This window comes from Triturus cristatus, chromosome 9, assembly GCF_964204655.1.
Source record: "Triturus cristatus chromosome 9, aTriCri1.1, whole genome shotgun sequence".
Taxonomy (NCBI): Eukaryota; Metazoa; Chordata; class Amphibia; order Caudata; family Salamandridae; genus Triturus; species Triturus cristatus.
The window spans coordinates 321,616,749-321,640,419 of record NC_140592.1 but is presented as its reverse complement, the minus strand read 5'-3'; the positions used below and the strand labels follow the sequence as shown (position 1 = coordinate 321,640,419).

Sequence of the window (23,671 nt, the reverse complement as noted above, 5' to 3'; positions counted from 1 at the left end):
GACGCCTGTCACCGTCTGATGTCGGTTACGGATCACCACCGTCGGTGTCTCTACTGCCTTGGGGCCGACCTTGATGCCGAGTCGTGCCCCGACTGCCGGGCCTTGACCTCGAAGGCTAGGCGGGAGCGGTCCCGCAAGTCTTCGAGGCCCGGCAGTCGGCTCCGGGCCGCTCGAGGTCCTGGTCGAGGAGGAGATCGAGGGACCGGTCGTGGAGCCGCAGCCATCACCGCTCGTCGGGTTCGAAGTCCTCGCATTCAGGTAAGTCGAGGCACAGTAAAAAGAAGTCGAAGAAGCGACATCGATCTTCTGACTCCCCTCACCGGTCGTGCGACTTGGCTGAGGGTTCGGGTGGAGTCGCATCTGGCCCTATACCCTCCGGTCCCTGGGCCTAATGCGACTCCGGGCGAGATTCGAGACTTCCTCGTGGCCATGAGGAGTCTCGCTCCGCCGTCGAGGCCTGCTGGCGCGTCTTCGGGCCCCACAGGTCCGACTGGGAGGCCTAGCGAGCCGACGGCTCCGGCCCCGGCGCCGACTTCGGTCCCGACGCCGCAGGCCCCGTGGGATCCAGGCCTGGATCCTGGTCGACGCCAGTTGACCTTACGACCCCTCCGCCGGCGCCGACCCCTATGGTGCCGCCCCTGGCGCCATCTTCGGAAGACGTCGTCCCCAGTTTTAGCCCCAATCTGGGCCCGGCGTCGGAGCGGCGCCGTATCCGGCGCCGATGGATGAGCAATTCATCTACCGCCCGGCTCCGTCCTTTCAACCTGTCTACCAGGAGTCGGATGACTGGGACGGCTGGGAGGGGTCTGAGGACCGTCTGGCACAGCAGTGCCAGTTTGATTAGGACTGGGCAGAAGAGCTGGGGGATGCCAGTAGTCTCGACACCTCCCCTGACACTGGCTTCACCTCTCCTCCCTCAGTGGCTACGGAGGAGGGTGGCACCTATTCTGTGGTGCTGCGCAGGGCTGCCGAAGCCCTTCATCTGGAGCTCCCTGCAGTGGCCGTGAGGACTAACCTCCTCACTGAAGTGCTTCAAACGCCAGTAAGCTCTTCGGAGCCTCTACTGCAGTTCAATGAAGCACTGACTGACGTTCTGATGGGCACCTGGTCCAAACCCTCCACAGTCACTCTTGTGGACCGGAACGTGGCCCGGCGCCACTGCCCTGCACCGGGCAACCCCAGCTTTCTGTCGGTGCACCCCACCCCTGAGAGCCTGGTTATCCAGGCCTCTACTTCCCGTCCGCTCCTCTGGATCGGGAATCCAAAAGGTTGGAACAGTTTGGGAAGAAGCTGTTTTCCTCCCTCAGTTTGGGGTTGCGGTCTATTAATACAGCGTGCCTTTTGGACCGTTCCGCCACCGTATCCCATAAGGAGTGGGTGTAAGTGCTGCCCCATTGTCCGGAGGACGTCCGTACACGGCTCGCCCAGGCTCTTGCTGCGGGGCGGGATGCAGCACAGTACTCGATTCGATGTGGGCTTGACACCACGGACTCGCTAGGTAGAGCGATTGCGACGACGGTGGCGATTCGTCACAACGCCTGACTGAGATCAACGAATTTCTCCGGGGATGTCCAGAGCACCCTCATGGACATGTCCTTCGATGGCCGTCGCCTTTTTGGCGACAAAGCGGATAGTGCGCTGGAGCGCTGTAAGGACTCCAGGGCTACGGCCAAGTCCTTGGGCCTCTCGGCCCGCACCCGCAAACTTCTGCTTTTCGCCCCTTTTGTGGCCAAGGAAGGGGCGCCCCCACACGTCCCTCTAGCCACAGGCCGCAGAACCAGCCTCAACGTGGTCGCAGACGTGGATTCCGCCGAGGCGGAGCAGGGGGACAGAGAGCCGGTCAGCCCACATCTGCCCCAGCAGCATCCGCCTCAAAACCTTCCTAGTCCGACCTTTCAGGCCCATTCCACGCCAGTGGGAGGTAGAGTTCGCCATCACCTGCTCCACTGACGTACCATCACGTCGGACAGGTGGGTGCTGCATATCGTCCGAAGGGGCTACTCCCTCCCCTTCGAGACGACCCATCCAGCCATGCCACCGCAGTACCACCGCATGTCGGGGGATCACTTGCAACTTCTGCAGGAGGAAGTTACGGCCCTCTTGGCCAAGGGGGCCATCGAGCACATTCCTGGCCCAGAAGTAGGTCAGGGTTGTTACTCTCACTACTTTCTGGTTCCCAAGAAGGGCAAAGGGGGCCTCCGCCCTATCTTGGACCTCAGGAGCGTCAACGCCTTCCTCCGGAAGGAGAAGTTCAAGATGCTCACCTTAGCTCAGGTTCTGGCTGCCCTAGACCCTGGAGACTGGATGGTAGCGTTGGACTTCCAGGACGCATATTTCCACATCCCCGTCCTGCTGGCCCACCGGCGTTACCTGCGGTTTACGGTAGGCCACGAGCTTTTTCAGTTTACCGTGCTCCCCTTCGGCCTCACCAGTGCCCCTCGGGTGTTCACGAAAGTGATGGCAGTGGTCGCAGCTCATCTGCACAGATGAGGGGTTCCAGTCTTCCCCTATCTCGACAACTGGTTGTTGAAGGCGGGCTCGCCCCATGAAAGTCGTCTCCCACCTCCAGACTACGGCTGACCTGCATTTGCTGGGGTTCTCCATCAACGTGCCGAAGTCGCATCTGAGTCCCTCCCAGAAGCTTCTTTTCATTGGAGCGGTTCTGGACTCGGCGCTGTTTCGGGTCTATCCTCCGGAACAGTGGGATCGGGATATTCAGGCTCTGATTCCGATGTTTCAGCCTTTATCCCGAGTTTCAGTCAGGTTGGTGCTACGGCTGCTGGGTCTGATGGCCTCCTGCATCCTGCTGGTACATCATGCCAGGTGGCGGATGCGGGCTCTGCAGTGGGACCTGAAGTTCCAGTGGGCTCAACATCGGGGCAACCTGTCCGACCACATCCTGATCTCGGAGGGCACTGCAAGACAGTTGCAGTGGTGGCTCACGGACCGCGATTGGGTCAGTGGCAGATCCCTCTCCCTTCCCCAACCGGAGCACACAGTGGTGACTGATGCGTCTCTCCTGGGATGGGGGGGGCCACATGGGAGAGGCGGAGATCAGAGGCCTCTTGTCTCCGGTGGAGTCCCGGTTCCATATCAACCTATTGGAGCTGCGGGCGATCCGGCTTGCACTGAAGGCATTCCTTCCCTCTGTACGGGGAAGTGTAGTGCAGGTGTTCACGGACAACACCTCTGCCATGTGGTATTGCAACAAACAGGGCGGGGTGGGGTCGTGGACCCTTTGTCAAGGAGGCTCTGCGCCTCTGAACATGGCTGGAACATCAGGGCATCAGCCTGGTGGTTCAACACCTGGCGGGCTCTTTGAATGCCAGAGCAGACGAACTCAGCCGCCGGTGCATGATGGATCACGAATGGCGTCTGAACTCGGACGTAGCTCAAGGCCTCTTTCGGCAGTGGGGAGAGCCTTGGTTAGATCTATTCGCCACCGAAGGGAACGCGCAATGTCATCAGTTCTGCGTGTTGGAATTTCCAAGGCGGCACTCGCTCTGAGACGCTTTTCGTCACGAGTGGAGTTGCGGTCTGTTGTACGCCTTTCCGCCTATACCACTTCTGCCCAGAGTGCTGAAGAAGATCAGGCGCGACCGGGCCCAAGTCATCCTGGTGGCTCCGGATTGGGCACGAAGATACTAATATCTCGAGCTACTCAGTCTGTCAATCGATCCCCTGATTCGACTGCCTCTTCAGGAGGGCCTTCTGTCGCAACAGCAGGGGACGGTCCTCCACCCGAACCTGTCCAGCCTCCACCTCCATGCGTGGGGATAGAGCGGCGACAGTTGATGCCATTTGACTTGCCTCCTGAAGTCTGTGATGTCATTCTGGCAGCCAGGCGTCCCTCCACTAAAACGGTATACACTTGCAGGTGGAACAAATTTGTGGCATGGTGCACAGCAAAGGCTGTGGATCCCCTTTCCGCCCCTCTTTCTGAAGTTCTTCTCTTTCTTCTTTCCCTGGCCCAGCAGGGCTCTGCTCTGGGCACCCTCAAGGGATATCTTTCAGCTGTTTCTGCCTTCTTACGGCTTCCTGATCAGCCTTCTCTTTTCAAGTCCCCTGTTGTTGCTAGATTCTTTAGAGGCATTACTCACATGTTTCCTCCTGTCCCTTTCGTAATGCCTCAGTGGGACTTGAACCTGGTGTTAACCTATCTGATGTGCGCTCCTTTTGAACCACTTCATAATTGTCCTCTTCGTCTTCTGACTCTTAAGACTGCTTTCCTGGTTGCCATCACCTCGGCCAGACGGGTGAGTGAGCTCCAGGCTCTTTCTTCTAAACCTCCTTTCCTCTCTGTCCATCCGGACAAGGTTGTTCTCAGGACTCGTCCTTCCTTTCTCCCTAAGGTGGTAACTGCCTTTCATATCGGCCAGTCTGTTACATTGCCCACCTTCTTTCCGCCTCCCTCGAAAGAGGAAGAGAGGCTCCACCGTCTGGACCCAAAACGTGTGCTCTCCTATCTGGACCGCACGAAACGGTTCCGGGTGGACGACCAACTCTTTGGTGGCTACGTGGGCGCTAAGAAGGGGCGAGCAGTGCACAAACGGACCATCTCTCGGTGGGTCGTTTTGTGCATTAAGGCCTGTTATTCCTTGGCTAAGAAGGAACCTCCTTTGGGGCTGAGGGCCCATTCCACTCGGGCCACAGCGGCTACTACTGCCCTGGAATGGGGCGTCCCTCTGCAGGGCATTTGTCAGGCAGCTACGTGGGTCTCACTGCACACGTTTGCTAAGCATTACTGCCTGGACAGCCACGTCCGGAGAGATGGCTTCTTTAGCCGTTCCGTTCTCCAGGACTTCCTGGTATGAACTTGGTTCGCAGACCCACCGCCGGGGTTGGTATTGTTGGGGTATCTATTCTAAGGTAAGGAATCTAACGTGTTTCTTTCAGATTAACAAGTTACTTACCTTCGGTAACGATATATCTGTAAGAAACATTAGTTAGTTAGATTCCTTACCGCCCCACCCATCCTCCCCGTTCTGCGAACTGATATCTAGGGTTAAGGTCACCCCTTTCAGGGCCCTAGATTCATGGCACCAGTGTCGGTTTCTTGCATGGCTCTGCGTTCCTGGCGCGGAAAGCTGTGTACAAGAACTGACGTCAATGAGCGAGGGCGGCGTCTAAATACTCCGTCATCCCGGCTATCACGACGCCGACGACGAACGCGGAGCCGCAGACGACGCCTAGCGACACGCAAGGGTATTACTGATGAAAAAAAATTCTGGATCCAGCCTGACGCCTGGGGATATTCTAAGGTAAGGAATCTAACTAACTAATGTTTCTTACGGATATATCGTTACCGAAGGTAAGTAACTTGTTCTTCCGTGACGCAAGCTCTCTTTACTTGATCAAATACTTTTTCACATTCTTCTTCCCACAGAATAGATTTTCTGCTGGGGCTCTGCTTCTGAGGTAGCTGACAGCCTCAAAAGCAACCGACGTTAGCCTGTGGGAGTTGCAATATATTGTCTCCGCACATCATTTCTGCAGTGGAACGGCGTCAGTGTGGAGCTGCATGGCACCACCTGATGGCACGCAGAGATACTGCTCAAAAGTTTCCAGATCTAGTCCGACGCCTGAGGAAGTATTCAAAAGGTGAGGAATCTGTGGTTAGAGAGAGTCTCTACCAGATAGAGTGCTTACCTTAGGTAAGTAACTTGTTCTTTAAAAGGTCAATAGTTAGTCTGGGTAATAATTTTGTTTCTAATGGATAACGTTTTTCGCTAATTCATTAAATTAACCCTTTTATCTGCTCCACACTGAATCCTGAAATTTTTGTAGCATTGTCTTGTTTCCTGCGTATGGTGCCGGAGACCATGGTTTTAACACGTCTCGTGGCTCCCCAGGAAGAGGCGTTGGTTCCTTTTTCCTGCACCTCCGACTTGGGATCTAGAACTGCTGAAGCTTCTCCGTTCTTTTTTGTTTTTCAAATTTTGGGTCAGCTCTCTTCCAAAGTCATTTTGAGCTTTACCCTGTCCAGTGAGCATTAACGAAATTAGAAATTAGTCCATTGGTATAGAAGTTTAGGTTCAGTGTTACCTTTCACACCCCAACCCAGCATGTCTGTGTTTTAATGTTATGTCAATATTACATGTTAAAGCGCATGTTCGTCGGTGATTTCTTGGCACTGAAAACTACAGAAACAAAGACATAAAAACCTAAGAAACAACAAGCATATATAGGCCAATCTCAAAAAGCAAACTATTACCTGAAAATCAACTAACATGTGTAGCCCTGTCTAAATAACCAGTTTTTATGCTTTTTCCTGAAGTGTTTTTATTATATAAGATTTTAGATCAGTTTTATTACTAATGGTGTTTGCCCCATTATTTGGCGTGTCTGGGTGATCAGTTGACTGCTTATCCTCACCCACGGGATAGGGTTGGTTCGAAATCTGTGTCTGCCAGTCTTTGCTATCTGCCTTCAACTAGGTTGGAGTTTGTGTTGTGGGAAACAATTTTGAGTTAACAAATGATAGGACAATTAAGAAGTATGCATGCTCATGATTTCTATTTCTCTTCTGTAATAGATCCAGCAGGCGGCAGAGCGACTAGAAAGAAACTTTGTAGACAGTCGTCAATTGAAGGTCTGCGCCACTTGTTTCGATCTTTCAGTGAGCTTGCTCCGTGTTCTTGAGATGACGGTTACTTTGGTACCTGAAATCTTCCTGGACTGGCGCCGACCCTCTTCCGAACTGCTTTTAAGGCGGCTGGCACAGGTACAGAATGCATTTTCTTTGCACTCTTCTGTTGTACATCCCCTTTTCATAACTTTTTCAGTCAAGCAAGCCATCATTTAATGCATAAAAACTCCTTTAACAATAAGAAAGGCATCCCAAGCATTGGTGTTGTTGACACAATGTAACTGATCTCAGGACCCATACCAAAAGCTCATAGGGAAATTGCAGAGTGCCACAAAGCATAGCTTTTGTTTTTGGTCACCTCTGACAATTGCTAAGTATTTTGTACTTGCGCGGCCTTCATAAATCCCTTTAAAATGTTAAAATACATCTATGAATGTCATATTGATTTAAATAATTTCTTTTGTTTTATTGTTGAAGTTTGAGTAAGGACATGCAGAAATATCAGGTTGAATTTTTTTTTAATTCAGTGACAGGTAAACACCTCTTTAGTTGAAAGAGTGAACATTAAGGAATTCTTGTTCTACTCGGTGATTAGTAGTCTCCTTGCTGTGTTGAAATCACTGTTAATCATCCTGCCTGACCACAAATCCAGAACATTAGTTTCATCATCATTTGCTCAGCTGTAGCCATGGAGATGGAGAGCGAAAGAGGTGGTTCATTTCTCATTACAGGCTTCGTTAACAGAGGAAAAGTGATGTAAAAGTGTTTAGGGAGGCATTATTGGCCATAATGCTTGATGGGCATGTTGGCATGAATTTATTAAGGTGATGATTGGAGGCCAAAGTTCTCATGTGAGCATTCAGGTGCTTACCATGAGTCTTTCAACATTGGTTTATTGAATGTCAACCGGGTTGAAGCAATTGTGTGGTGCTGGAGGAACTTTCTTTTGACAGTGTCTCTTGAGTCGGATCTGCCCATAACTGGTAAAAGCAGCATATAATTACCGAGCCATGTACTGCTCCATCCTTGTATCACTCACTAATAAGTTAACTCGAGCATGCAGTCTTAGCACAGTTTAAGTAGCCAACAGCCTCGTCTTCAAATGATATTTCTTGAGTAATATGATACTGCCACTTTTCACTTAAATGAAGTGGAATGAAACATCCTTTCGCTTCAGTCATGGCCTTTGTTTTATACAGAGAAAGTTCTCTAGCATTATCAAAGTTTTAGACAATGCTGCTTAGGTGGTAGGTCTGATGATTTAGAATGCATCTACAAGGACCGTGCTTATATCAAAATCCAGGCAATTTAAAAGAATTGGAAATAGTATTTTTCATAAAGAGAGCCAATGCTGGCTCTGTTTCAAATTCGGATTGTGAATTGACACACATTAACTTTTCTATCCTTCCTCCTTCACAAAAATTCATCATTCTGCATATGGACCATGCTCACAAGAACCACCCACAAGATCAATTCATGTGATGGTGAATCAACAGGGAGTCTCGTCAGACACATTCTGGGGGGGGTAGGGGGGGAGAATGTTTTTTTTTTTGTGCAGTACCATCATGGCGCATAAGTAGAAAAATAGTTTTTCAATATCTGGGTATTGAAAATAAATCTACAGGCAAAACTGAACTCTTGGATTGCTGTGTTTGCTGCGACGTAGCATTAGGAGATCTGCATTGAAAGTAAAATGTTACTTTATTAGGCTGCATTGGCGGTGTATTTGTGGTGATGCAAGGCTTTATCATGCATGACATAATTTGTGGGTTATTTTCAGGATGATTAAGTCCTGAGAAATGAAATTCAAAGGCTGTTCTCATTATGTTTTTTTACAGAGCAATAAATAATGGGTTTCTAAACAGAAAGATGTGGTCTGGAATTTACCAGAAAGTCAAACTCTTGGCTCTTGTACTGTTTTTTTGACAAAGTAGCGGGCTGCTGGCAGTGCAGCAATGCTTTTTTGTTTGAAACATTGATTCGCAGTGATGGCCCTCTCCTTTAGTAAGGGCCAGAGACAGTTTAGAGGAAGGTAGCTGTGCACTGATCTCTCTTCATACAGAGACAGAGAGAGGGAGGTGTGCGTTAGTCCCCTTAAGCCAGACAGTAGCAGGCAACAAGTAGCAGCCAGAAGTATGTGCTTAGGGAATGGTGGCCCCCAAGATGACCCCACATTAAATATGGGCTCCGAGGATGCATTCTCTCCCTGCCTTTTGTAAGGGAAATTATATGTATGCAACGCTTAAAAAGTACACTATGTTTTGGGTCTATTTTTTAATATGGGTGTTTTTCTAATTAAAACAGTAGATTGACATTTTTATAAATTGGTACATCTTGAAGAGCCATCCCTAACTTTTAAAGTTCCATTCTTTAAATCCCATCGATCAGATTAGTTAAAGGTAGGTGTTTAGAAAATTTTAACGTCAGCTGGCTCACGGCTTTTTGTACTTGCTAAGCTTTTCAGACCTTGAGAAATGCAAAATTATTTTCTAAGAAAAAAAGCTGTTCTCTTCTGGGAGCTCTGCCTCCCATACCTGAGATGGTGGATGTTCAGCTTCCCCACTCAACACTTAGCTTGAACATTCTGCTTCCAGAAATATTTTTTTCACAGAGGCCACGACTGGATTATCTTATTTTGGGCAACGTCTGGAAACTTTGTCTTCATGAATTGTTACATTTCCCACTTTGTGGGAGGAGTTTTAACTTGCCACATATTTAGAACTAGAAAATGTATCTGATAGAGACTTCTGGTCACAGATTCCTTACCTTAGAATATTCCCCATGCATCAGACTGGCTCCATAAACTTTTCAAGCCATCATTCTGAGCTAGTGGGTGGCATCGGTGGTATGCAAACTTCGGCCCCCATTCTTTCTCCCAACAGACATTTTCTGCCTGCATCGCAGTGCCTAATTAAATAGCCCTGCAGTTGTAGGTGGCGAAAAGCCTATCAACCTGTTGGGATGCGGAGCGGGCAGCCCCTCATTAAAAAAACAAAAAAAAAAAAACAATCCTCACGGGACAAACACTGGCATTGGAGAGAACCGGTGTTTGCAATGCGGTGAAATATCCGCAAATCGGCTTCGTTCTGCTCTGTGTTGGCTTTCCCAGAAGGGACTTGTGCGGTGCCAATATAAATGCCACCCCAGTGCGCTGACACCAGTTCTTTTCTTTCTGCACCCGCCAGTGTAGATCTAGAGACTACTAGCTCCATTCAATTTTTGACTTACTTTTTCAACATTTTGTCATGCCTTAGTTTGAGGCTTTGTCTCCCAGTGTGTTAGGGTGTCATTTAAACCCTGTGGTTCCTGTCACAGACAGATGTCTGTTTCCTACACCTATCTGGTTTGCCTTTAGTGCTCGGAGCCAGAGCGCAACTCTAGGATCTGTGAGGACTGGCGCACCATTAAACCCAAGGCCCCAAATGAGCGCAGCCTGAAGAGCTGAGTCACCCAGCCCCGGTCGCCTCCACAACGCTTCAGGTCCCTAGCCCAATCGCGGAGTCATGCAAGGTGCTCATCATCACACTAAAAGTCGTTGGGTAAGTTCCACAAAAAGTCCAGCAAATCAAAAAAGTCGGAGCTTTCCACAACTTCAATGCGCCGTTCCAAATCTTTGGACGTCGAGCGGGAACAAGGTCACTATAGGTCCCACTCTCCTGCGGAGCATGCCTCTAAGTTCGCTCCATGCTTCCCCAAGTTTTCTGGGAGCCAGAATGACCCCCATCGCACTCTGCACTTTATTTTTGGGAGGGCCCACCCCTCTGGAGTGCCTTCTGGATGCATAGTTTCTGCGGGCGCCTCCACTGGATTTCCACCCTCTGTGCCAGTCGGGTCCCCTAGATCTAGTTCTGGATCCTGAACTGCTGCAATCACGAAACCATAGCCTTCCCTGGTGCCTGTTTAGCAATCTCAATGCCGACCCCATAATCATACCCAACTCCAGATCAGCGTCCGGCCCTAATTGGAACTAGATCTTCTGAGTCTGAGCCAGTGCCCCCATTTTTCGACAGTCCTGGAGAGGTATGATTGGGGAAAATCTGAGGATTCTTCTGGTTACACCAACCTCCTTGATAGGCTGAAGATAACTGGTGTGAGGAACTAGCGGATGCCAGTGGTCTAGACACCTCGTCAGACACTGGCATCATATTCCCTCCTAGTGTGGCTATGGATGAAGGGGCTTCCTTTGCTATGGTGATAAGGAAGGTGGCTGAGGTCCTGGACCTTACACTGCCCTCATTGGCAGTCAAGACAAATGCATTTGCTGATAGTCTCCCCCTCAGAACCTCTCCTCCCTTTTAACAAAGCTCTAGTTAGATGTCCTGCTCAGGCCTGGGCCAATCCCTGCACAGGGGTGCCTGTGCACAGGACAATTGATTGCTGCCATTGCTCCACGCCTGGCAACCCAACTTTCCTCACAATGCTTCCACTCCAGAGTGTCTAGTTGTTCAGGCCTCCACCTCCAAGGTCAACCCTGGCACGTTCCCAACCACACAACCAGACAGGGAATCCAAGAGGCCAGACCCCTTTGGCAAGAGAATGTTCTGTTCTGCCAGACTTGCACTGCAGTTGGTGAACTGTCTAGCTGCAGACTCCTTACTGACCCTCGCATCCAGATTCCTTCTTGTATCTGTGACCTTTATGAGATCTTTAGTGTTTCCACACTAGTACACCAGCAACTTTCATTACTCCATGCTTCTGAGGTGGAAATGTTGCAAAAGTAACTGATGTCAGCACTGGGGGGTGCCTGTATAGGCACTGCACATGTCACTTTCCGCCGCCAACGTAGAGTCTAAATATCCTAATGGTGCATTAGGGGGACTTCTCAAAATATTTCCTGATCCAGTCTTAAAAAAGAATTCGGCGGTTAGATTGTCTCTCCCAGATAAGGTGTTACAAAAGCGAAGTAACTTGTTTTACAGGGCTCTTTGAGTTTATCCATTGAGAACGTTTGAGGAAGTGTGTGGAAAACCAATGCGTTTTAAATGCACTAGGCTGCAACAATTGTGAGAATTAAATTAATTTAAATGCAATTTTAAATAGGATGGGAAGGTTGCTCAGGTTGCAGAGTGATTAGGTAAGCTGGGCTGGTGCTCAAAGATGCACCTCACGGTCAGGGACAGGCAGCCGGAAGGGGAAAAATAGCAGCTGGGCCATTCTCGAAGTGAGTTTCAGTGATGCTGACGTTTTTAAACACCTGCTTGGTCCTGGTGCAGTGAGAATCCGGACTGGACTCTTGCTGTTGGTGTTTGGTGCAGGGCGTCTGGTACCCCAGGGATTGGTGCTGCACGGCTCCGGTTGGTCCTGGTTTCTTCACACTCGGTTGGGAGACATATCTGACCTCCCAGAGCTCGTGTACCTTCTCCTGGTCATCTGCAGCATTGGTCGAGCCGGGGAGCTGCAAGGCGGTGGACCGGACTCTGCTTGTCTGTGCCTGCGGACTGCAGGGGAGTAGCTCCTCTACACCAAGGGAGACTTTTGATGTTTGTCGAAGTGCTGGCAGGCTACCCAAGGCTTTGGTAGTTCTCCAGCTCGTAGCATGAGTCAGTCTGCCGCGATTGTCGAGAGAGGACTGAGGATGGCAGGTTTTTGCATCATAGTTCAAAGTTCTGCTGCAGTTCTCGCCAGGCAGTGACTCTTCTTCGTCGTCCTACTCTTGATCCTTCTAATCTGACTTCTTGGGTTCAGGGGTGCCACCTAAACACTCGATTTAGGGACATTTACAGGGAGTGACAGATAGTAGCCAATGGGCTAACTACCTTTAGGGTGTCTACACCCCCTATATGACTTCTTCCTGTGGGAAAGGAGTATCATTCTGACCCTAGAAGGATAATTCTGTCCCAAACAACAATGAAAAATCTAAACAGTGGGGTCCACATCAGCTGGCCAGCCCTAGGGGTGGTGCTGGCTGAATGGGGGCACACCTCCTAATCTTACTAATTTTCCCACCTGTCTTGCTGCCAAAAAGTGGGGTTAGAACAGGTCGGTGGGCACCTCCACTATCTGGAGAGGCCTGGGGTTGTATAACAAAGGCGGCAGGGACTTTGAAGCTTCCCGCGTTGGAATGCTCATGCTGCTTTGAGGAGGTGTGAACACCTCCACCCAGACCAAGCTTTGCTCCTGTCCTCTGAGAGCGAAGGCTCTCACCTCAGGAGGTCAGAAACCTGTCTATGGTGGCTGGCTGATCGAGACCAGTCAGTCAACACACTAGTAGTCAATAGGTTTTCAGGGGGCACCTCTATCCAGCACTGGCATCATGTGGGTTGATTAAAACAAGGTTTCTGATTGATACATCTGCCAGTGGATTCCTCACCTTGTGAATATCCCCTGCGCCAGCAACATTCGGAATTTTTTCATAGCTCTCGACGAGGATGACGTCACAATAGCATGGCTCTGCACGCGACTCCACTGACGTCACTGGAGCCATAAGAGAGCCTCGTCGGCATGATGACGTCAGTTCCCTTTTTTCTGCGCCGTCGACGCTAACGGTTATCTGGGACTCTCCGTAGTTTGTCTAGTTACTTTGTATTTCTGGATTGTGTTTCTGATCTTCTCTTGCTTCTTTCCTGAAGATGTCGTCGAGGAATTCAGGGTTCAAGCCCTGTAGAGAGTGCGGAGGACATATGTCCATCACGGATCCTCACGAAGATTGTGTCTGGTGCCTGTCGTCGGATCACGATGTCGAGGGGTGCTCTTGCTGCCGTGAGATGAATCCTAAGGCTTTAAAGGAGAGAGAGGCCAAGCTGTTCATGGCGAAGATGAGGAAGGAGAAGAGAGGTCGAAGGCGATAGAGGTCGACGTCTGGTCATGCTTCAAAATCAAAGGAGCATAAGAAGAAGAAGAGGCACGGCTCTCAACGCCGTTCAGATAAGGAGACTGCTCCGAAATCAACTTCTCCAGTTCCTCGGAGTCGTATGAACTATGTTTCTCCTTCGCTTTCGAATCCGGCTTCATCTGTTCGTCCGGCTGCGCCTGCAGCTTCTCAGGAGCGTTCTCCAGCTCCGGCTCCATCTCCGACGCATTCTCCGGCTCCGGTGGAAGAGGCTCTGGTACCTGATGAGTCGTCGACTCCATTGGCTCCACCGTCGGTGCCGATTGGCCCGAGTCCGGTAACGCCTCAGCCTGAGCCTTTATCGAGCCCTTACCCACCTTTCCCTGGCCCGGGTCAAGACCCATCGCATTACTTGAATGCCATGTAAGGTGTCTTTACAAGAGCAATGTACCCTTCTGGAGCACCTTCGGGTCCCATGGCTCCAATGGCCTTTAATTTGTGGGTTCCTCAGGCCTATGCTCAGGTCCATTCCTTCCAGCGGAGCCGTCCTGGCACTTCCCGGCGCCAAGGACGTCGACGCCGTTCCCTTCATCTCCGGTTCCGTCAGCTTGACCTCGTTCGGCTCAGACTGTGCCGAACGAACCATGTTCGATGCCGACTCCGTCGGAGTCGCATGTGGCGCTCTCAGACGCCGGTTCCGAGGATAAGATCCAGCCGGGAGGCGCAGAGGATTTTGGAAGAGCAGAGGTATCGGGCAGAAGAAATGTAGGAGGGTGAACTTCAAGAGTCAGATGACTTATTTGAAGACTTAAGGGAGGCAAGTGGCCTTGATATGTCCCCAGAATGGGAGCTTTCTCCTCCTTCAGATGCTCCCTCTAAGGATGTGGTTCCTTACCACACAGTTATAAGGAAGGCAGCAGAGCTCTTAGACTTGCAGCTCCCAATGGCTGAATTTAAGTCCAATATCTTGACGGAGGTTCTTCATTCTCCCTCCACTGTAGTAGAACCTTTGCTTCCTTTCAATGATGCCATCACTGAGCCAGTTATGGAGGTTTGGCGTAAGCCCTTTTCGGCTCCAGCAGTGTCAAAATCTGTTGCTAGGAGGTACAGGGCGGCTCCAGGAGATCCGGACTTCCTAACATCCCATCCTTTTCCTGAGAGCCTGGTGGTTCAAGCTGCCTGTTCGAAGAAGTCTTCTGGAGCATTTCCTCAAGTTCCCTGGTGATAGAGAGTCAAAAAAGCTTGACCAGTCAGCCAAGAAGGTGTTCTGCTCGGCAAGTATGGCCTTGAAGTCCACAAATGCCACCTGTCTTTTGGGCCGTTACATCCACGCCCTAATGAACTCTGCAAAACAGCTGGCTCCTAAATTGTCTGAGGAGGACAGGCAGAATTTTAATGAGGTCTTGTCACACACTCAAGCAGCTGCACGTCCAGTTATTCGGAGTGGTTTGGACACTGCGGACTCTGTTGCCAGGATCATGGGCTCCTCGGTTGCCACAAGAAGAAGTGCTTGGCTTAAGTCGTCGGAGTTCTCTCCAGATGTGCAGGCATCACTTCTAGACCTACCCTTTGATGGTTCTGGACTGTTTGGAAAGAAAGCAGATGCGCTTGGAAAGGTTCAAGGACAGCAAAGCCACAGCAAAGTCTCTGGGCCTGCAGGCGGAGCCTAGAAGTTCCTCTTACAGAAGGTACAGAGGTTTTGGGGGGTCGTCCTTTCGAACCTACAGGCATCCTCAGCAGCAGCAAAATACCCTGTATAAGACCTACAGGGGCACGAACAGAGGTCGTCCACGAGGTCGTCAGCCCTCCTCTTCCTCCTCCTCTACCTCCCGCCCTCTTGCCACAGCAAAGCAGCCCTAGATCCACCATTCTGGATCATGTTGGTCCTGGGGGGGGGGGGGGGGGGGGGGGCTTACCCATTTTCTGCAAGATTGGGAATCGGTCACTACAGACCTTTGGGTTCTAAATCTTGTGGAAAATGGGTATGCTCTTCCCTTTCGGGAATTCCCTCCAAATTACCCTCCTTGCCAAAGTGCTTGCTCGGAGGACCACCTTCATCTCCTGCAGGAGGAAGTCCTAACATTACTGAAAAAAATTGCGATAGAGGTGGTGCCAGAGCGGTAAAGGGGTCAGGGATGCTACTCCCGGTATTTCCTGATACCCAAGAAGGATGGCAGGCTACGTCCAATCCTGGATCTCAGGATCTTGAACCTTTTTCTGAAGCAGGAGAAGTTCAAGATGCTCACCCTTGCGCAGGTTCTTCCAGCGCTGCAACAGGAGGACTGGATGGTGTCGATCGACTTGCAGGATGCGTATTTTCATATTCCGATACTGGAGTCGCACAGGAAGTATCTCCGTTTTACGGTAGGGTCGCAACATCAGTTTGCGGTTCTCCTGTTTGGTCTTACTATTGCACCTCAAGTCTTCACCAAGGTGATGCCAGTGGTGGCAGCCCATCTCAGAAGGTCGGGGATTCCAGTTTTCCCCTACCTGGATGACTGGTTGATCAAAGCGGAGTCACCAGAGAAGGTGCTTCATCATCTGCAGGTTACAACTCCGCTCTTGTACAAATTGGGTTTCTCGATAAACGTGCCCAAATCTCACCTGGTGCCCTCTCAGCGCAACCTGTTCATAGGGGCGGTACTGGACACTACTGTGTGTCGAGCATTCCCACCTCCACAAAGGATTCTCGACATACAGGAAATTATTCCCTTGTTTTACAATGGAGTGGTCGTTCCAGTCCTGAAGGTCCTTCGTCTGCTCGGTCTGTATGCTTCCTGCATTCTGTTGGTCAACCATGCACGCTGGCACATGAGGGCGCTCCAGTGGTGCCTCCGCAGGCAGTGGTATCAGCACAACGGAGATCTCAGGGAGTCTGTGAGGATCTCCAGAGGAGCTGCAGCAGATCTGTCTTGGTGGAGCGTGGAGGGCAATCTGTCTCAAGGAAAGCCCTTCCATCTACCTCCATCGGTGGCCACAGTGATAACGGATGCATCTACTTTAGGGTGGGGAGTGCATCTGGGGGATCTGGAGATCAAGGGTCTTTGGTCTTTGGTCTCCAGAGGAAAGGTTGCTTCACATCAACCTTTTGGAGTTGCGGGCGATACGTTTGGCACTCAAGGCCTTCCTCCTTTCCCTTAGGTGTCAGTCGGTTCAAGTCCTGACCGACAACACTACCGCGATGCGGTATGTCAACAAGCAGGGAGGAGTGGGGTCGCATTGTCTCTGCAGAGAGGCTCTGCGTCTCTGGTCCTGGGTTCATGATCATCAGATTTGTCTGATGGCAAATCATCTGGCTGGAGTTCTGAACGTGCGTGCAGACAGTCTCAGTCGGCAGTTCTCTGCTGACCACGAGTGGAGGCTCCATCCGGAGGTGGTTCGTCACGTCTTTCGGACGTGGGTAACTCCTTGGGTGGACCTGTTTGCCACTCACGAGAACGCTCACTGCCCGTCATTCTGCAGTCTCCAGTATCCGATGCAGGGATTTTTGGGGGACGCGTTTCAGTTGAGATGGGACTCGCATCTCCTTTACGCGTTTCCTCCCATACCCTTGATTCCTCGGGTTCTGAGGAAGATTCGCCAAGACCAGGCCCAAGTCATATTGATCACCCCGGATTGGCCAAGAAGGGTGTGGTATACAGATCTTCTCCACCTCTCCTTGTACCCTTCGCTCCGTCTCCCTCTCAGGGCAGACCTCCTCTCGCAGTCGCTGGGGCAGGTTCTACACCCCCCACCTCCAGAGCTTACACTTTCATGCCTGGAGATTGAACGGGGCAACCTGAATTATTTTTCTCTCCCGGCTGACGTGGTGGACGTGATTTTGTCTACCAGGCGTCACTCCACCAAGTCTATCCATTCCTTTAGGTGGTCCAAATTTGTCCTTTGGTGCGGGGAGAAGTCTATTGACCCTTTGAGGGCTCGTTTATCCAACATCCTTCAGTTTGCTCTCTCTAGCTCAGCAAGGTTTTGCTGTAGCTACTGTGAAGGGTTATTTATCGGCTTTGTCTGCATTCCTTTGCTTGCCGGATCAGCCGTCCTTGTTTAAATCACCTATTGTGTTACGGTTCATTAAGGGCCTTACCAACAAATTTCCGCCCACTCCATTTATTGTGCCTCAATAGGGCTTAAATCTTGTCTTAACTTGATCGGTTCTCCCTTTGAACCCTTGCACAAGTGTCCCTTAAGGCTGTTGTCTTTTAAAACAGTTTTTCTCATTGCCATTACCTCGGCAAGGAGGGTAAGTGAGCTTCAAGCTCTGAGTTCAAAACCCCCATTCTTGACCATTCATGCTGAAAGAATGGTACTCCGGACCAGGGCTGCTTTTCTGCCTAAGGTGGTAACTCCTTTCCATCTGGGGCAATCCATTACCCTTCCTACCTTCTATCTCTCCCTCACCCTTCCAAGGAGGAGGAGCGGCTTCACCGCTTGGGCCCTAAGAGGGCCGTGAGCTTCTACCTCGATAGGACTAAAGACTTTCGAGTGGACGACCAGCTCTTCATGGGCTTTGTTGGCTGCAGGAAAGGCAGAGCGGTGCACAAGTGCACCCTTTCCAGATGAATTATCTTGTGCATCAAGATCTGTTAATCTTTGGCCGGTAAGGAACCTCCAAGAGGGTACAAGGGCTCACTCTACCAGGGCAAAGTCTTCTACATCTGCCTTATCTAGAGGTGTTCCTGTGGAGGACATTTGTAGAGCGGCAACTTGGGCCTCCCTCCACACTTTCGTGAAGCGTTACTGCTTAGATTCCGAGGTGAGGAGGGACAGACACTTTTCCACGTTCAGTCCTTCAGGACATTTTGGTATAGAAGGGTGGACACCCTCCTCAGGGAGTGGGAACTGCTGTGGGACTCTATTCACAAGGTGAGAAATCCACTGGCAGATGTATCCATCAGAAGAACAAGTTACTTACCTTCGGTAACGCTTTTTCTGGTGGATACAGTATCTGCCTGTGGATTCCTCACTGACCCACCCGCCTCCCCGTTGTCCACCCTTGTATACCTAAAATAGTGATAATGTGATAAAATCTATAGTTTACTGTCAAAGGAAGTGTTATTTCTTTTGCTTTCCTGCATTGACTTCACACTGTGTGTGTTGGTTTGAATTTTATGTACTGTGTATACTGTATATATATATTGTTGTCGGTCCGTCCGTGTGCCTCGTAGGCATGAGAAAAAAAAAGGGCGGAGCTGACGTCATCACGCTGACGAGGCGCTCTTATGGCTCCAGTGACGTCAGCGGAGCCGCGTGCGGAGCCATGCTATTGTGACGTCGTCCTCGTCGGCGTGGAGAGCTACGAAAAAATTTCGAATGTTGCTGGCGCTGGGAATATTCACAAGGTGAGGAACCAGTCAGTCAACACACTAGTAGTCAGTAGGTTTTCAGGGGGTACCTCTATCCAGCACTGGCATCATGTGGGTTGATTAAAACGAAGGTGTTTGGTACCAAACACCTTGGGGTACAGTGAAGCCATCATGTTTCTGAGGAAGTCGTAGTGACGAGTGTCCTGCCATGTACTCGTTATGGCTTCCCTGTGTTCTGGTAACATCTAATGGTGAAATTAGATATCACTCTCGCAGATATGCCCACACATGAGTATAGTGCACCCTGCCTTAGGGCTGTAAGGCCTACCATAGGGGTTACTTAGCTATACCACATGTAGTGCTGGCAAGCATGGCACACAGGGATGTGTGCTATGTCGACTCTTCGGTTTCTCTGCACCTAGACACGCAGGCTGCAATGGCAGTTTGAATGAGCCTGGTGACGAGACCCTTAGGGTGGCACAATTTGTGCAGCAGCCTTTAGGGGCCCTCATCTGATAGAGACTTCTAACTGCAAAACTATCGTACAATTTAGAAAAAGAACACTGGGGCTGGGGACCTTGTTACCAGGAACCCAGGACTCTTTCAGTTAAGGTTGCACCAAATACCAGGCAAAACTTGAGGGGTACCCATTCCTACACATATACACTGAGCACATGCTTTCATTGTGCACACACTGCACAGCACTACATCTTTTATGTCTAATATTATTTGCAATAACAACAAACAATGTCTCAACAGGAAAAATGAATGCAGGGACCAATCAAAACACGATTCAATCAAGGGAAGGGCAAAATTAAGAGAGATCCAAGGTAGAGAAGGAACAGATTTAATAATTGGATACACAAAGGTATATACAATTCAAAATAACCATAACTAACACATATGCACTGACAAAAAAATGAAAAAGTGAACGGCGCAGTGACAAAAGTGTGGAAGTGACAACACGGTACGGCGAGATTATTTCAATAAATTCAAGGTCAAGGAGAGTTATATACAGTAGGTAATTTACATATATACATGAAGGTCTATATATGTAAATTACCTACTGTATATAACTCTCCTTGACCTTGAATTTATTGAAATAATCTCGCCGTACCGTGTTGTCACTTCCACACTTTTGTCACTGCGCCGTTCACTTTTTCATTTTTTTGTCAGTGCATATGTGTTAGTTATGGTTATTTTGAATTGTATATACCTTTGTGTATCCAATTATTAAATCTGTTCCTTCTCTACCTTGGATCTCTCTTAATTTTGCCCTTCCCTTGATTGAATCGTGTTTTGATTGGTCCCTGCATTCATTTTTCCTGTTGAGACATTGTTTGTTGTTATTACATATACCCGGTCTCAACTGGGTTAACGGGCTTGCTCCTGTTTTTCTTGTATAATATTATTTGCAGACATCTTCAAGGCTGGAATAATATAATAGTAGGTTTCAACATTCAATAAACTATATAAAATACTGATGATGACTTAACATCAAAAGTGAAACACCCTCAGTGACGGCCCCAAAATACAAAAAGAGAAGATAGTGAAAAAAACATGTTTTTCCTATTTTTCTATAACATGTCACCTCCGACCTCACCCCCACGGCCCGCACTGAACGCCAACAACACCGAAGCCCTAAAGTGCATCCTCCTCTACGTGCGCTCCGTACACAGACACGCTGTAGAGATCTGGGACCTCCTCGACACCCTCTCGCCAGACGTTGCCTTCTTTACAGGAGCCTGGACCAACGTCTCCTCTGCCGCCGACATCGCCACCACCATCCCCGACGGATACAAGATCCAGAGGGAGGACTCGCCATCGTACACAAGAGCTCCCTCCGACTCTCCACCTCCACCACGAAGGACTCCTTCCCCACCACCAAACACCTTCACTTCCAGATCCAGACCAGCCCCAGAACCACTGTGCGCGGCACCCTCGCCTACAGACCCCCCCAGACCCTGCGCTTCATTTGCCACTACTGTCGCTCACCTCATCGAATCCCACGCCATCTCCTCCATGGACTGCATACTCATCGGAGACCTGAACTTCCACCTCGACAACTCCGGAGACCCCAACTCCGCCGCCCTCCAGGACAACCTCGCCAACATCGGACTAAAACAGCTAGTCACCCGACCCACCCACATGGCAAGACACATCCTCGACCCCATTTTCGGAGGAGTCAACAACATCCACTTCAGCCACACCACGCAACCCCCATGGACTGACCACCACTGCGTACACTTCCATGCCAACAATCCCACGCCGCCCAAACCTACATCGCGCCCCCCACGAAGGAACTGGAGCAAAGTCACTGAGGAACAACTCCATTCCATCCTCAACCGCGGCGCCCCCACCACGTCGACCAACACCAACCTCGCAGCCAAAGGACTTCATAGATGGATATCCAGCTAAACAGATAAGCTTGCGCCACTATGCAACCCCGACACACAACGCCCCAGGAAACACCACCTACAAAAACACCATGACGGAATACCACCAACGCATCAGATCCACCAAAAAGACCTTCATCCAAAACAAGATCCTCGCAAAGCCAGCAACTTCAAGCAACTCTTCAGTCTCATCCAGGAATTCACCAAGCCCCCCAGCGAATCCACGGACATCACCCCTTTCCAGGACCTCTGCGACAAGCTCGGATCCTACTTCCATCTACAAATCAAGGCACTCTACGACAACTTCAACGACCAGGCACGCCATCCAGCCCACCATCTCCTCCTGGACCCAAGTCACCACCGAAAACACCACTTCGACCATGAAGGGCATCCACTCAGGGGATCACCATGGATCCCTGCCCCCCACACATTTCCCACAGTCGTCACCGCCCCCTAACTACGACACACCATCAACATCACCTTCAAGACAGCATCTTTCCCGACAACTGGAAATGCGCAGAAGTCAGACCCCTGCTCAAGAAATCCTCAGCAGACCCCACCTACCTCAAGAGCTACCGACCGATCTCCCTCTTCCCCTTCGCAGCCAAAGTCACTGAAGACCATCAATGCACAACTAACCAAATTAAACGAAGAAAACTCCATCCTCGACCCCTCCCAATCTGTATTCCGCAGCAACCACAGCACCGAAACTGCTCTACTCGTGGCCACAGATGACATCTGCACCCTCCTCGACTAAGGACACACGGCGACCCGAATCCTACTCGACCTCTCAGCAGCGTTCGACACCGTCTCCCACCGTACAATTGGCGACAATGGCATACAAGGAACCGCCCTCTACTTGATTCGCTCATTCCTCACCGACAGAACCCAAAGAATCAGACTACCACCTTTCCTCTCCGATTCCACGGAAATCAACTGTGGAGTGCCCCAAGGATCATAGCTCAGCCCCATGATCTTCAACATCTACATGGCCCCCCTCACCGCTATCGTCAGACAGCAAGGACTCAGCATAGTATCCTCTGCCGACGACACCCAGCTCATCCTCTCCCTCACCAAGGTCCCAATCACCACCAGACTCAACTTCCAGAAAGGATTGAAGGACGTCCCATTCTGGATGAGCAGAAACTGCCTGAAGCTGAACTCTGAGAAGACAGAAGTCCTCGGAGCCTCCCCATCAGCATGTGCCAACACCTGGTGGCCTACCGCCATCGGTAGCCCCCCCCCCCTCCCACATCCACGAACCATGCCCTAAACCTCAGCATCATTCTCGACTCCTCCCTCTCCATGACCCAACAGGTCAAAGCCGTGGCCTCCAGCTGTTTCAACATCCTACAAATCCTCCAAAAGACCTTCAAGTGGATCCCGCCCTGAATCAAGGAAGGCCATTATCCACGCGCTCATATCCAGCAGACTGGACTACGGAAGCACCCTCTACACCGGGATCGACAAATCTCTGCTCCGCAATCAACAAATCTCTGCTCCGCAAGCTCCAGACCATACAGAACACCACATCAGACTCGTCCTCGACATTCCTCGACACGAAAAACACCACCTACGAAACCTCCACTGGCTCCCCGTTGAGAAGAGAGTCACTTTCAAGATACTCACCCACGCCTACAAATCCCTCCATAACACCGGACCCCAATACCTCAACAAGAGACTCTCCTTCCACGCACCCAAGAGAAACCTCTGCTCCGATGCCCTCGCCGAAACCCTGCACATCCGCAGAGCCAGAACAGGTGGAAGAACCTTCTACATCGCCGCCAAGTCCTGGAACAAGCTCCCGCTCAACATCAGATGCGCCCCCCTCCCTGAACATCTTCAAGAAGACGCTGATGACCTGGATTTTCGACTGAACAGAGCTGCTAACCCCCCTCCCCCCCTCCCCCCCTCCCCCCAGCGCCTTGAGTAGCGCATTCACAATTCCCCTGATTGACTCTTAAAATCTCACATCACCTATTCTCCACAGTCCTCGTGCTCATTCTCAATTTTCTCCTTTCCAAATTATTTCCCTCACCTCGCCCTCTGTTTCATGATTTCTATTTTCCTGCCGCTCCCAACCTTTCCCAATGTTTAATATTTGCCATGCATCTGGTTCCCAATTTTTTTTCCTACTATCCGTTTCTTCCTCTCATCTTTCTAATGCTCCCTCTGTAAATAATCTCTTGTTCTTTCTGTTTGATGTAGTGTTCTCGATTTTCTTCCTTTTTCCTCTTACCCTCTCCTTTTCTACACCCTCTCTTATCTAGCTTCTAACTACTGATCACCCTCTTTGTTCCTTTTCTCTTTATCCCTACCTCCCATTGTTTTCGTCTCCTCGGAATATTCTCTGTGTTTTAAATATGTCACTCTTCTACTTACATGTAGCTGGAGGGAGCTTTAGCTCCGATTGATTGAAAGTAGAATAATAACTAGTCTGAAGTTCCTTGTTTTCCTGTTTGGAGTGTACCGTGTCTGGTAATACAGTCTTGAATTTTCCTTTTGTAACATTTCCAAAGCTGGTTTGGTTAGAACCGTTTTCTGTCTAGATTGACTTAATGGGTGAAAAGCGATGGACTGGGATGTATCCCAAGTTATTGCCGGTGGCTGGGATTAA

The 23,671-nt window shown here is 50.2% G+C and overlaps 1 protein-coding gene across 2 annotated transcripts in view; it reads left to right on the top strand.

Annotated features, from left to right (window-relative positions):
- The window catches only part of RNF123 (ring finger protein 123), a 1,761,234-nt gene that overhangs the window by 984,009 nt on the left and 753,554 nt on the right, over window positions 1–23,671 (top strand). For both annotated transcript variants that reach the window (XM_085625036.1, XM_085625035.1), the window contains exon 33: window positions 6,536–6,724. In XM_085625036.1, coding sequence (XP_085481162.1) covers window positions 6,536–6,724 — 189 coding nt within the window. The remainder of the gene's footprint in view (window positions 1–6,535; window positions 6,725–23,671) is intronic.